The sequence below is a fragment of the Oncorhynchus nerka genome, unplaced genomic scaffold, assembly GCF_034236695.1.
Source record: "Oncorhynchus nerka isolate Pitt River unplaced genomic scaffold, Oner_Uvic_2.0 unplaced_scaffold_1424, whole genome shotgun sequence".
In the NCBI taxonomy this organism is placed as follows: domain Eukaryota; kingdom Metazoa; phylum Chordata; class Actinopteri; order Salmoniformes; family Salmonidae; genus Oncorhynchus; species Oncorhynchus nerka.
Window position 1 is genome coordinate 50,997 of NW_027039895.1, and position 14,552 is coordinate 65,548.

The following is a 14,552-nucleotide window of genomic DNA, read 5'->3' on the forward strand; positions in this document are numbered from 1 at the left end:
TAAAATTTATAAAAATGCGTCAATAAGATTAAAATCGAATCAAATGAATATAACACGTAGATCAGTGTCTCTCTCCCTAAAGACCTGAATCAATACGTTCGTTTTTGTTTTTCTTCATCTGAACACAAAAACAAAAATAAATCCAGTTTGGAGATTAGGCCCGTCTTCACTCTGTGAATGCCTGTCACTGTCACTCACCCGGTCTCCACGGTTACAAGTGTCACTCACCCGAGTCTCCGCGGTTACAAGTGTCACTCGCCCGAGTCTCCACGGTTACAAGTGTCACTCACCCGAGTCTCCACGGTTACAAGTGTCACTCACCCGAGTCTCCACGGTTACAAGTGTCACTGTCACTACCGCGGTCTCCCGTGGTTACGCCATTTCATCCTGTGCTCCTCACCTCTCATCTCTCCTGGTGTTTTCATACGACGACATTATTATGATGAATGTCCCCCGCGGTGTGTTCTAGTGTAATAACAGGCTGTGTGTTCTAGTGTAATAACAGTCTGTGTGTTCTAGTGTAATAACAGTCTGTGTGTTCTAGTGTAATAACAGGCTGTGTGTTCTGGTGTAATAACAGGCTGTGTGTTCTAGTGTAATAACAGGCTGTGTGTTCTAGTGTAATAACAGGCTGTGTGTTCTGGTGTAATAACAGGCTGTGTGTTCTAGTGTAATAACAGGCTGTGTGTTCTGGTGTAATAACAGGCTGTGTGTTCTGGTGTAATAACAGGCTGTGTGTAATAACAGGCTGTGTGCTCTGGTGTAATAACAGGCTGTGTGTTCTGGTGTAATAACAGGCTGTGTGTAATAACAGGCTGTGTGTTCTAGTGTAATAACAGGCTGTGTGTTCTAGTGTAATAACAGGCTGTGTGTTCTGGTGTAATAACAGGCTGTGTGTTCTGGTGTAATAACAGGCTGTGTGTTCTAGTGTAATAACAGGCTGTGTGTAATAACAGGCTGTGTGTTCTAGTGTAATAACAGGCTGTGTGTTCTAGTGTAATAACAGGCTGTGTGTTCTAGTGTAATAACAGGCTGTGTGTTCTAGTGTAATACCAGGCTGTGTGTTCTGGTGTAATAACAGGCTGTGTGTTCTGGTGTAATAACAGGCTGTGTGTTCTAGTGTAATAACAGGCTGTGTGTTCTAGTGTAATAACAGGCTGTGTGTAATAACAGGCTGTGTGTTCTGGTGTAATAACAGGCTGTGTGTTCTGGTGTAATAACAGGCGGTGTGTTCTAGTGTAATAACAGGCTGTGTGTTCTAGTGTAATAACAGGCTGTGTGTTCTGGTGTAATAACAGGCTGTGTGTTCTGGTGTAATAACAGGCTGTGTGTTCTAGTGTAATAACAGGCTGTGTGTTCTAGTGTAATAACAGGCTGTGTGTTCTGGTGTAATAACAGGCTGTGTGTTCTAGTGTAATAACAGGCTGTGTGTTCTGGTGTAATAACAGGCTGTGTGTTCTAGTGTAATAACAGGCTGTGTGTTCTAGTGTAATAACAGGCTGTGTGTTCTGGTGTAATAACAGGCTGTGTGTTCTAGTGTAATAACAGGCTGTGTGTTCTGGTGTAATAACAGGCTGTGTGTTCTGGTGTAATAACAGGCTGTGTGCTCTGGTGTAATAACAGGCTGTGTGTAATAACAGGCTGTGTGTTCTAGTGTAATAACAGGCTGTGTGTTCTGGTGTAATAACAGGCTGTGTGTTCTGGTGTAATAACAGGCTGTGTGTTCTAGTGTAATAACAGGCTGTGTGTAATAACAGGCTGTGTGTTCTAGTGTAATAACAGGCTGTGTGTTCTAGTGTAATACCAGGCTGTGTGTTCTGGTGTAATAACAGGCTGTGTGTTCTGGTGTAATAACAGGCTGTGTGTTCTGGTGTAATAACAGGCTGTGTGTTCTGGTGTAATAACAGGCTGTGTGTTCTAGTGTAATAACAGGCTGTGTGTTCTAGTGTAATAACAGGCTGTGTGTTCTGGTGTAATAACAGGCTGTGTGTAATAACAGGCTGTGTGTTCTAGTGTAATAACAGGCTGTGTGTAATAACAGGCTGTGTGTTCCAGAGATAGAGATGGTGGTGATGGACAAGGGGACGTCGTCGTCGTCGTCGGCAACGGAGCAGAATATCACCGACGAGGAGAAGACTGCTGCCGCTGCTCGCACACAGAGGAAGAGGTACACACACACTACACACACACACACACTACACACACACACACACACTACACACACACACACACACACACACACACACACACACACACACACACACACACTACAGACACACACACACACACACACTACACACACACACACAGAGGAAGAGACACACACACACACACACACACACACACACACACACACACTACAGACACACACACACACACACTACAGACACACACACACACACACTACAGACACACACACACACACACACACAGACACACACACAGAGGAACAGACACACACACACACACTACAGACACACACACACACACAGAGGAAGAGACACACACACACACACACACACTACAGACACACACACACACACACACTACAGACACACACACACACACACACATACAGGAACACGAACACACCCTCAAACAGATGGTTAGCACAGGACGGGAGGGTTTAGTATTGTGTATCTAGGGGAGGGTTTAGTATTGTGTATCTAGTCTAGGGGAGGGTTTAGTATTGTGTATCTAGGGGAGGGTTTAGTATTGTGTATCTAGTCCAGGGGGGGTTTAGTATTGTGTATCTAGGGGGGTTTAGTATTGTGTATCTAGTCCAGGGAGGGTTTAGTATTGTGTATCTAGTCTAGGGAGTGTTTAGTATTGTGTATCTAGTCCAGGGAGGGTTTAGTATTGTGTATCTAGGGAGGGTTTAGTATTGTGTATCTAGGGAGGGTTTAGTATTGTGTATCTAGTCTAGGGAGGGTTTAGTATTGTGTATCTAGTCTAGGGAGGGTTCAGTATTGTGTATCTAGGGAGGGTTTAGTATTGTGTATCTAGTCCAGGGGAGGGTTTAGTATTGTGTATCTAGTCTAGGGGAGGGTTTAGTATTGTGTATCTAGCGGAGGGTTTAGTATTGTGTATCTAGTCTAGGGAGGGTTTAGTATTGTGTATCTAGTCTAGGGAGGGTTCAGTATTGTGTATCTAGGGAGGGAGGGTTTTAGTATTGTGTATCTAGTCCAGGGAGGGTTTAGTATTGTGTATCTAGGGAGGGTTTAGGTATTGTGTATCTAGTCCAGGGAGGGTTTAGTATTGTGTATCTAGTCTAGGGAGGGTTTAGTATTGTGTATCTAGCGGAGGGTTTAGTATTGTGTATCTAGTCTAGGGAGGGTTTAGTATTGTGTATCTAGTCTAGGGAGGGTTCAGTATTGTGTATCTAGGGAGGGAGGGTTTAGTATTGTGTATCTAGTCCAGGGAGGGTTTAGTATTGTGTATCTAGTCCAGGGAGGGTTTAGTATTGTGTATCTAGGGAGGGTTTAGTATTGTGTATCTAGGGGAGGGTTTAGTATTGTGTATCTAGGGAGGGTTTAGTATTGTGTATCTAGGGAGGGTTTAGTATTGTGTATCTAGTCCAGGGAGGGTTTAGTATTGTGTATCTAGTCTAGGGAGGGTTTAGTATTGTGTATCTAGGGGAGGGTTTAGTATTGTGTATCTAGGGAGGGTTTAGTATTGTGTATCTAGTCCAGGGAGGGTTTAGTATTGTGTATCTAGGGAGGGTTTAGTATTGTGTATCTAGTCTAGGGAGGGTTTAGTATTGTGTATCTAGTCCAGGGAGGGTTTAGTATTGTGTATCTAGGGAGGGTTTAGTATTGTGTATCTAGTCTAGGGAGGGTTTAGTATTGTGTATCTAGTCTAGGGAGGGTTTAGTATTGTGTATCTAGTCTAGGGAGGGTTTAGTATTGTGTATCTAGTCCAGGGGAGGGTTTAGTATTGTGTATCTAGGGAGGGTTTAGTATTGTGTATCTAGGGTAGGGTTTAGTATTGTGTATCTAGTCCAGGGGAGGGTTTAGTATTGTGTATCTAGTCTAGGGAGGGTTTAGTATTGTGTATCTAGGGAGGGTTTAGTATTGTGTATCTAGGGGAGGGTTTAGTATTGTGTATCTAGTCCAGGGAGGGTTTAGTATTGTGTATCTAGTCTAGGGGGTTTAGTATTGTGTATCTAGGGGAGGGTTTAGTATTGTGTATCTAGGGAGGGTTTAGTATTGTGTATCTAGTCCAGGTGGGGTTTAGTATTGTGTATCTAGTCCAGGGAGGGTTTAGTATTGTGTATCTAGGGAGGGTTTAGTATTGTGTATCTAGTCCAGGGAGGGTTTAGTATTGTGTATCTAGGGGAGGGTTTAGTATTGTGTATCTAGTCTAGGGAGGGTTAGTATTGTGTATCTAGGGAGGGAGGGTTTAGTATTGTGTATCTAGTCCAGGGAGGGTTTAGTATTGTGTATCTAGTCCAGGGAGGGTTTAGTATTGTGTATCTAGTCCAGGGGAGGGTTTAGTATTGTGTATCTAGTCCAGGGAGGGTTTAGTATTGTGTATCTAGGGGAGGGTTTAGTATTGTGTATCTAGTCTAGGGAGGGTTTAGTATTGTGTATCTAGTCCAGGGAGGGTTTAGTATTGTGTATCTAGTCTAGGGGGGTTTAGTATTGTGTATCTAGTCTAGGGAGGGTTTAGTATTGTGTATCTAGTCCAGGGGAGGTTTAGTATTGTGTATCTAGTCTAGGGAGGGTTTAGTATTGTGTATCTAGTCTAGGGAGGGTTTAGTATTGTGTATCTAGTCTAGGGAGGGTTTAGTATTGTGTATCTAGTCTAGGGGAGGGTTTAGTATTGTGTATCTAGTCTAGGGAGGGTTTAGTATTGTGTATCTAGTCCAGGGGAGGGTTTAGTATTGTGTATCTAGTCCAGGGAGGGTTTAGTATTGTGTATCTAGGGGAGTGTTTAGTATTGTGTATCTAGTCCAGGGAGGGTTTAGTATTGTGTATCTAGGGAGGGTTTAGTATTGTGTATCTAGGGAGGGTTTAGTATTGTGTATCTAGTCCAGGGAGGGTTTAGTATTGTGTATCTAGTCTAGGGAGGGTTTAGTATTGTGTATCTAGTCCAGGGGAGGGTTTAGTATTGTGTATCTAGTCTAGGGAGGGTTTAGTATTGTGTATATAGGGGGAGGGTTTAGTATTGTGTATCTAGTCCAGGTGGGGGTTTAGTATTGTGTATCTAGTCCAGGGAGGGTTTAGTATTGTGTATCTAGGGAGGGTTTAGTATTGTGTATCTAGTCCAGGGAGGGTTTAGTATTGTGTATCTAGGGAGGGTTTAGTATTGTGTATCTAGTCTAGGGAGGGTTTAGTATTGTGTATCTAGTCTAGGGGAGGGTTTAGTATTGTGTATCTAGGGGAGGGTTTAGTATTGTGTATCTAGGGAGGGTTTAGTATTGTGTATCTAGGGGAGGGTTTAGTATTGTGCATCTAGGGGAGGGTTTAGTATTGTGTATCTAGGGAGGGTTTAGTATTGTGTATCTAGGGAGGGTTTAGTATTGTGTATCTAGTCCAGGGAGGGTTTAGTATTGTGTATCTTGTCCAGGAGAGGGTTTAGTATTGTGTACATAGAGGGTTTAGTATTGTGTATCTAGTCTAGGGAGGGTTTAGTATTGTGTATCTAGTCCAGGGAGGGTTTAGTATTGTGTATCTAGTCTTAGGGAGGGTTTAGTATTGTGTATCTAGGGAGGGTTTAGTATTGTGTATCTAGTCTAGGGAGGGTTTAGTATTGTGTATCTAGGGAGGGTTTAGTATTGTGTATCTAGGGAGGGTTTAGTATTGTGTATCTAGGGAGGGTTTAGTATGGTGTATCCAGTCTAGGGAGGGTTTAGTATTGTGTATCCAGGGAGGGTTTAGTATTGTGTATCTATCTAGGGAGGGTTTAGTATTGTGTATCTAGGGAGGTTTAGTATTGTGTATCTAGGGAGGGTTTAGTATTGTGTATCTAGGGAGGGTTTAGTATTGTGTATCCAGGGAGGGTTTAGTATTGTGTATCTAGTCTAGGGAGGGTTTAGTATTGTGTATCTAGTCCAGGGAGGGTTTAGTATTGTGTATCTAGTCTAGGGAGGGTTCAGTATTGTATATCTAGGGGGGAGGGTTTAGTATTGTGTATCTAGTCCAGGGAGGGTTTAGTATTGTGTATCTAGGGAGGGTTTAGTATTGTGTATCTAGTCTAGGGAGGGTTCAGTATTGTGTATCTAGGGGAGGGAGGGTTTAGTATTGTGTATCTAGTCCAGGGAGGGTTTAGTATTGTGTATCTAGGGAGGGTTTAGTATTGTGTATCTAGTCTAGGGAGGGTTTAGTATTGTGTATCTAGTCTAGGGAGGGTTTAGTATTGTGTATCTAGGGAGGGTTTAGTATTAGTCCAGGGAGGTTTAGTATTGTGTAGTCCAGGGAGGGTTTAGTATTGTGTTATCTAGTCTAGGGAGGGTTTAGTATTGTGTATCTAGTCTAGGGAGGGTTTAGTATTGTGTATCCAGGGGAGGGTTTAGTATTGTGTATCCAGGGAGGGTTTAGTATTGTGTATCTAGTCTAGGGAGGGTTTAGTATTGTGTATCTAGGGGAGGGTTTAGTATTGTGTATCTAGGGAGGGTTTATCTAGTCCAGGGAGGGTTTAGTATTGTGTATCTAGTCCAGGGAGGGTTTAGTATTGTGTATCTAGTCTAGGGAGGGTTTAGTATTGTATCTATCTAGGGAGGGTTTAGTATTGTGTATCTAGGGAGGGTTTAGTATTGTGTATCTAGTCCAGGGGAGGGTTTAGTATTGTGTATAGGGTTTAGTATTGTGTATCTAGGGGGAGGGTTTAGTATTGTGTATCTAGGGAGGGTTTAGTATTGTGTATCTAGTCTAGGGAGGGTTTAGTATTGTGTATCTAGTCTAGGGAGGGTTTAGTATTGTGTATCTAGTCTAGGGGAGGGTTTAGTATTGTGTATCTAGGGGAGGGTATTGGGTAGGGGAGGGATTAGTATTGTGTATCTAGGGAGGGAGGGTTTAGTATTGTATCTAGTCCAGGGGAGGGTTTAGTATTGTGTATCTAGTCTAGGGAGGGTTCAGTATTGTGTATCTAGGGAGGGAGGGTTTAGTATTGTGTATCTAGTCCAGGGGAGGGTTTAGTATTGTGTATCTAGTCCAGGGAGGGTTTAGTATTGTGTATCTAGGGAGGGTTTAGTTTGTGTATCTAGGAGTGGTTTAGGTATTGTGTATCTAGGGGAGGTTTAGTATTGTGTATCTAGTCAGGGAGGGTTTAGTATTGTGTATCTAGTCTAGGGGAGGGTTTAGTATTGTGTATCTAGGGAGGGTTTAGTATTGTGTATCTAGGGGAGGGTTTAGTATTGTGTATCTAGGGAGGGTTTAGTATTGTGTATCTAGGGAGGGTTTAGTATTGTGTATCTAGGGAGGGTTTAGTATTGTGTATCTAGTCTAGGGAGGGTTTAGTATTGTGTATCTAGTCTAGGGGAGGGTTTAGTATTGTGTATCTAGTCTAGGGAGGGTTTAGTATTGTGTATCTAGTCTAGGGAGGGTTTAGTATTGTGTAGTCTAGGGAGGGTTTAGTATTGGTATCTAGGGAGGGTTTAGTATTGTGTATCTCTAGGGAGGGTTTAGTATTGTGTATCTAGTCTAGGGAGGGTTTAGTATTGTGTATCTAGTCCAGGGAGGGTTTAGTATTGTGTATCTAGTCTAGGGAGGGTTTAGTATTGTGTATCTAGTCTAGGGAGTGGTTTAGTATTGTGTATCTAGTCTAGGGGAGGGTTTAGTATTGTGTATCTAGTCTAGGGAGGGTTTAGTATTGTGTATCTAGGGGGAGGGTTTAGTATTGTGTATCTAGTCCAGGGAGGGTTTAGTATTGTGTATCTAGGGGAGGGTTTAGTATTGTGTATCTATTGTGTATCCAGGGAGGGTTTAGTATTGTGTATCTTGGGGAGGGTTTAGTATTGTGTATCTAGTCTAGGGAGGGTTTAGTATTGTGTATCTAGGGGAGGGTTTAGTATTGTGTATCTAGGGGAGGGTTTAGTATTGTGTATCTAGGGAGGGTTTAGTATTGTGTAGTCCAGGGAGGGTTTAGTATTGTGTATCTAGTCCAGGGAGGGTTTAGTATTGTGTATCTAGTCTAGGGGAGGGTTTAGTATTGTGTATCTAGTCTAGGGAGGGTTTAGTATTGTGTATCTAGTCTAGGGAGGGTTTAGTATTGTGTATCTAGTCTAGGGAGGGATTAGTATTGTGTATCTAGGGAGGGTTTAGTATTGTGTATCTAGGGGAGGGTTTAGTATTGTGTATCTAGTCTAGGGAGGGTTTAGTATTGTGTATCTAGTCTAGGGGAGGGTTTGGTATTGTGTATCTAGTCCAGGGGAGGGTTTAGTATTGTGTATCTAGTCTAGGGGAGGGTTTAGTATTGTGTATCTAGGGGAGGGTTTAGTATTGTGTATCTAGTCTAGGGAGGGTTTAGTATTGTGTATCTAGGGAGGTTTAGTATTGTGTATCTAGGGAGGGTTTAGTATTGTGTATCTAGGGGAGGATTTAGTATTGTGTATCTAGTCTAGGGGAGTTTAGTATTGTGTATCCAGGGGAGGGAGGGTTTAGTATTGTGTATCTAGTCCAGGGGAGGGTTTAGTATTGTGTATCTAGGGGAGGGTTTAGTATTGTGTATCTAGTCCAGGGAGGGTTTAGTATTGTGTATCTAGGGAGGGGAGGGTTTAGTATTGTGTATCTAGTCCAGGGGAGGGTTTAGTATTGTATCTAGGGGAGGGTTTAGTATTGTGTATCTAGGGAGGGTTTAGTATTGTGTATCTAGTCTAGGGAGGGTTTAGTATTGTGTATCTAGTCTAGGGAGGGTTTAGTATTGTGTATCTAGGGAGGGTTTAGTATTGTGTATCTAGTCCAGGGAGGGTTTAGTATTGTGTATCTAGTCTAGGGAGGGTTTAGTATTGTGTATCTAGTCTAGGGAGGGTTTAGTATTGTGTATCTAGGGGAGGGTTTAGTATTGTGTATCTAGGGGAGGGTTTAGTATTGTGTATCTAGTCCAGGGAGGGTTTAGTATTGTGTATCTAGTCTAGGGGAGGGTTTAGTATTGTGTATCTAGTCTAGGGAGGGTTTAGTATTGTGTATCTAGTCCAGGGAGGGTTTAGTATTGTGTATCTAGTCCAGGGAGGGTTTAGTATTGTGTATCTAGTCTAGGGGGGTTTAGTATTGTGTATCTAGTCTAGGGGAGGGTTTAGTATTGTGTATCTAGTCCAGGGAGGGTTTAGTATTGTGTATCTAGTCTAGGGAGGGTTTAGTATTGTGTATCTAGTCCAGGGAGGGTTTAGTATTGTGTATCTAGGGGAGGGTTTAGTATTGTGTATCTAGTTTAGGGGAGGGTTTAGTATTGTGTATCTAGTCTAGGGGAGGGTTTAGTATTGTGTATCTGTGGAAAGGTAGGGGGGTGGAAAGGTAGGCCCTTCTCTGTCTGGGGTGGAAAGGTAGGTCCTACTCTGTCTGGGGTGGAAAGGTAGGTCCTACTCTGTCTGGGGTGGAAAGGTAGGTCTACTATGTCTGGGGTGGAAAGGTAGGTCCTCCTCTGTCTGGGGTGGAAAGGTAGGTCCTCCTCTGTCTGGGTGGAAAGGTAGGTCCTACTCTGTCTAGGGTGGAAAGGTAGACCTACTCTGTCTGGGGTGGAAAGGTAGGTCTACTATGTCTGGGGTGGAAAGGTAGGTCTACTATGTCTGGGGTGGAAAGGTAGGTCTACTATGTCTGGGGTGGAAAGGTAGGTCCTACTCTGTCTGGGGTGGAAAGGTAGGTCCTACTCTGTCTGGGGTGGAAAGGTAGGGGGGTGGAAAGGTAGGTCTACTATGTCTGGGGTGGAAAGGTAGGTCCAACTCTGTCTGGGATGGAAAGGTAGGGGGGTGGAAATGTAGGTCCACTATGTCTGGGGTGGAAAGGTAGGTCCTACTCTGTCTGGGGTGGAAAGGTAGGTCTACTATGTCTGGGGTGGAAAGGTAGGTCTACTATGTCTGGGGTGGAAAGGTAGGTCCTACTCTGTCTGGGGTGGAAAGGTAGGTCCTACTCTGTCTGGGGTGGAAAGGTAGGTCCTACTCTGTCTGCGGTGGAAAGGTAGGTCCTACTCTGTCTGGGGTGGAAAGGTAGGTCCTACTCTGTCTGGGGTGGAAAAGGTAGGTCCTACTATGTCTGGGGTGGAAAGGTAGGTCCTACTCTGTCTGGGGTGGAAAGGTAGGGGGGTGGAAAGGTAGGTCTACTCTGTCTGGGGTGGAAAGGTAGGGGGGTGGAAAGGTAGACCTACTCTGTCTGGGGTGGAAAGGTAGGTCTACTATTTCTGGGGTGGAAAGGTAGGTCCTACTATGTCTGGGGTGGAAAGGTAGGCCCTACTCTGTCTGGGGTGGAAAGGTAGGGGTGGAAAGGTAGGTCCTACTCTGTCTGGGGGTGGAAAGGCAGGTCTACTCTGTCTGGGGTGGATAGGTAGGGGGTGGAAAGGTAGGTCCTACTCTGTCTGGGGTGGAAAGGTAGGTCCTACTCTGTCTGGGATGGAAAGGTAGGTCTACTCTGTCTGGGGTGGAAAGGTAGGTCCTACTCTGTCTGGGGTGGAAAGGCAGGTCCTACTCTGTCTGGGGTGGAAAGGTAGGTCTACTCTGTCTGGGGTGGAAAGGTAGGTCTACTCTGTCTGGGGTGGAAAGGTAGGTCTACTCTGTCTGGGGTGGAAAGGTAGGTCTACTCTGTCTGGGGTGGAAAGGTAGGTCCTACTCTGTCTGGGGTGGAAAGGTAGGTCCTTCTCTGTCTGGGGTGGAAAGGTAGGGGGGTGGAAAGGTAGGTCCTACTCTGTCTGGGGTGGAAAGGTAGGTCCTACTCTGTCTGGGGAAAGGTAGGTCCTACCTGTCTGGGGTGGAAAGGTAGGTCCTACTCTGTCTGGGGTGGAAAGGTAGGTCCTACTCTGTCTGGGGTGGAAAGGTAGGTCCTACTCTGTCTGAGGTGGAAAGGTAGGCCCTACTCTGTCTGGGGTGGAAAGGTAGGTCTACTATGTCTGGGGTGGAAAGGTAGTGGGGTGGAAAGGTAGACCTACTCTGTCTGGGGTGGAAAGGTACTCTGTCTGGGGTGGAAAGGTAGACCTACTCTGTCTGGGGTGGAAAGGTAGGGGGGTGGAAAGGTAGACCTACTCTGTCTGGGATGGAAAGGTAGGGGGGTGGAAAGATAGGTCCTACTCTGTCTGGGGTGGAAAGGTAGGTCCTCCTCTGTCTGGGGTGGAAAGGTAGGTCCTCCTCTGTCTGGGTGGAAAGGTAGGTCCTACTCTGTCTAGGGTGGAAAGGTAGACCTACTCTGTCTGGGGTGGAAAGGTAGGTCTACTATGTCTGGGGTGGAAAGGTAGGTCTACTATGTCTGGGGTGGAAAGGTAGGTCCTACTCTGTCTGGGGTGGAAAGGTAGGTCCTACTCTGTCTGGGGTGGAAAGGTAGGTCCTACTCTGTCTGGGGTGGAAAGGTAGGGGGGTGGAAAGGTAGGTCTACTATGTCTGGGGTGGAAAGGTAGGTCCAACTCTGTCTGGGGTGGAAATGTAGGGGGGTGGAAAGGTAGGTCCACTATGTCTGGGGTGGAAAGGTAGGTCCTACTCTGTCTGGGGTGGAAAGGTAGGTCTACTATGTCTGGGGTGGAAAGGTAGGTCTACTATGTCTGGGGTGGAAAGGTAGGTCCTACTCTGTCTGGGGTGGAAAGGTAGGTCCTACTCTGTCTGCGGTGGAAAGGTAGGTCCTACTCTGTCTGCGGTGGAAAGGTAGGTCCTACTCTGTCTGGGGTGGAAAGGTAGGTCCTACTCTGTCTGGGGTGGAAAGGTAGGTCCTACTATGTCTGGGGTGGAAAGGTAGGTCCTACTCTGTCTGGGGTGGAAAGGTAGGGGGGTGGAAAGGTAGGTCTACTCTGTCTGGGGTGGAAAGGTAGGGGGGTGGAAAGGTAGACCTACTCTGTCTGGGGTGGAAAGGTAGGTCTACTATTTCTGGGGTGGAAAGGTAGGTCCTACTATGTCTGGGGTGGAAAGGTAGGTCCTACTCTGTCTGGGGGTGGAAAAGGGGGTGGAAAGGAGGTCCTACTCTGTCTGGGGTGGAAAGGTAGGGGGGTGGAAAGGTAGGTCTACTCTGTCTGGGGTGGATAGGTAGGGGGGTGGAAAGGTAGGTCTACTCTGTCTGGGGTGGAAAGGTAGGTCCTACTCTGTCTGGGGTGGAAAGGTAGGTCTACTCTGTCTGGGGTGGAAAGGTAGGTCTACTCTGTCTGGGATGGAAAGGTAGGTCTACTCTGTCTGGGGTGGAAAGGTAGGTCCTACTCTGTCTGGGGTGGAAAGGTAGGTCCTACTCTGTCTGGGGTGGAAAGGTAGGTCTGTCTGGGGTGGAAAGGTAGGTCTACTCTGTCTGGGTTGGAAAGGTAGGTCTACTCTGTCTGGGGTGGAAAGGTAGGTCTACTCTGTCTCGGTTGGAAAGGTAGGGGGGTGGAAAGGTAGACCTACTCTGTCTGGGGTGGAAAGGTAGGGGGGGTGGAAAGGTAGACCTACTCTGTCTGGGGTGGAAAGGTAGACCTACTCTGTCTGGGGTGGAAAGGTAGACCTACTCTGTCTGGGGTGGAAAGGTAGGCCTACTCTGTCTGGGGTGGGAAAGGTAGGCCTACTCTGTCTGGGGTGGAAAGGTAGGTCCTACTCTGTCTGGGGTGGAAAGGTAGGGGGGTGGAAAGGTAGGTCTTACTCTGTCTGGGGTGGATAGGTAGGGGGTGGAAGGTAGGTCTACTCTGTCTGGGGTGGAAAGAGTAGGTCCTACTCTGTCTGGGGTGGAAAGGTAGGTCTCTGTCTGGGGTGGAAGGTAGGTCTACTCTGTCTGGGATGGAAAGGTAGGTCTCTGTCTGGGGGGTGGAAAGGTAGGTCCTACTCTGTCTGGGGTGGAAAGGTAGGTCCTACTCTGTCTGGGGTGGAAAGGTAGGTCTACTCTGTCTGGGGTGGAAAGGTAGGTCTACTCTGTCTGGGGTGGAAAGGTAGGTCTACTCTGTCTGGGTTGGAAAGGTAGGTCTACTCTGTCTGGGGTGGAAAGGTAGGTCTACTCTGTCTCGGTTGGAAAGGTAGGTCCTACTCTGTCTGGGGTGGAAAGTTAGGTCCTACTCTGTCTGGGGTGGAAAGGTAGGGGGGTGGAAAGGTAGGTCCTACTCTGTCTGGAGTGGAAAGGTAGGCCCTACTCTGTCTGGGGTGGAAAAGGTGGAAAGGTAGACCTACTCTGTCTGGGGTGGAAAGGTAGGGGGGGTGGAAAGGTAGACCTACTCTGTCTGGGGTGGAAAGGTAGACCTACTCTGTCTGGGGTGGAAAGGTAGACCTACTCTGTCTGGGGTGGAAAGGTAGGCCTACTCTGTCTGGGGTGGAAAGGTAGGCCTACTCTGTCTGGGGTGGAAAGGTAGGCCTACTCTGTCTGGGGTGGAAAGGTAGGTCCTACTCTGTCTGGGGTGGAAAGGTAGGCCCTACTCTGTCTGAGGTGGAAAGGTAGGTCTACTCTGTCTGAGGTGGAAAGGTAGGTCTACTATGTCTGGGTTGGAAAGGTAGGTCCTACTCTGTCTGGGGTGGAAAGGTAGGGGTGTGGAAAGGTAGGTCTACTCTGTCTGGGGTGGAAAGGTAGGTTTACTATTTCTGGGGTGGAAAGGTAGGTCCTACTATGTCTGGGGTGGAAAGGTAGGCCCTACTCTGTCTGGGGTGGAAAGGTAGGACCTACTCTGTCTGGGGTGGAAGGTGAGAGCCTACTCTGCTGGGGTGGAAAGGTAGGGCCTACTCTGTCTGGGGGTGGAAAGGTAGGTCCTACTCTGTCTGGGGTGGAAAGGTAGGTCCTACTCTGTCTGGGGTGGAAAGGTAGGTCCTACTCTGTCTGGGTTGGAAAGGTAGGGGGTGGAAAGGTAGGTCCTACTCTGTCTGGGGTGGAGGTAGTCTACTCTGTCTGGGGTGGAAAGGTAGGTCTACTCTGTCTGGGGTGGAAAGAGTAGGTCCTACTCTGTCTGGAGTTGGAAAGGTAGGTCCTACTCTGTCTGGGTTGGAGGTGGGTCCTACTCTGTCTGGGAGTGGAAAGGTAGGTCCTACTCTATCTGGGGTGGAAAGGCAGGTCCCTCTCTGTCTGGGGTGGAAAGGTAGGGGTGGAAGGTAGGGGTGTGGAAGGTAGGGGGTGGAAAGGTAGGTCCTACTCTGTCTGGGGTGGAAAGGTAGACCTACTCTGTCTGGGGTGGAAAGGTATGGGGTGGAAAGGCAGGGACCTACTCTGTCTGGGGTGGAAAGGTAGGTCCTACTCTGTCTGGGGTGGAAAGGTAGGTCCTACTCTGTCTGGGATGGAAAGGTAGTGGGGTGGAAAGGTAGACCTACTCTGTCTGGGGTGGAAAGGTAGGGGGTGGAAAGGTAGACCTACTCTGTCTGGGGTGGAAAGGTAGGGGGTGGAAAGGTAGACATACTCTGTCTGGGATGGAAAGGTAGGGGGTGGAAAGGTAGACCTACTCTGTCTGGGGTGGAAAGGTAGGTCCTACTCTGTCTGGGGTGGAAAGGTAGG

At 46.8% G+C, this 14,552-nt stretch overlaps 1 protein-coding gene across 1 annotated transcript in view; it reads left to right on the forward strand.

Annotated features, from left to right (window-relative positions):
- Positions 1–14,552, forward strand: part of LOC115127468 (protein CLEC16A) — a gene marked incomplete at its 5' end in the record, with an annotated part of 64,719 nt that overhangs the window by 49,531 nt on the left and 636 nt on the right. Inside the window, one exon of the mRNA XM_065015460.1 lies at positions 2,056–2,167. Within this exon, the coding sequence (XP_064871532.1) occupies positions 2,056–2,167 (112 nt within the window). The remainder of the gene's footprint in view (positions 1–2,055; positions 2,168–14,552) is intronic.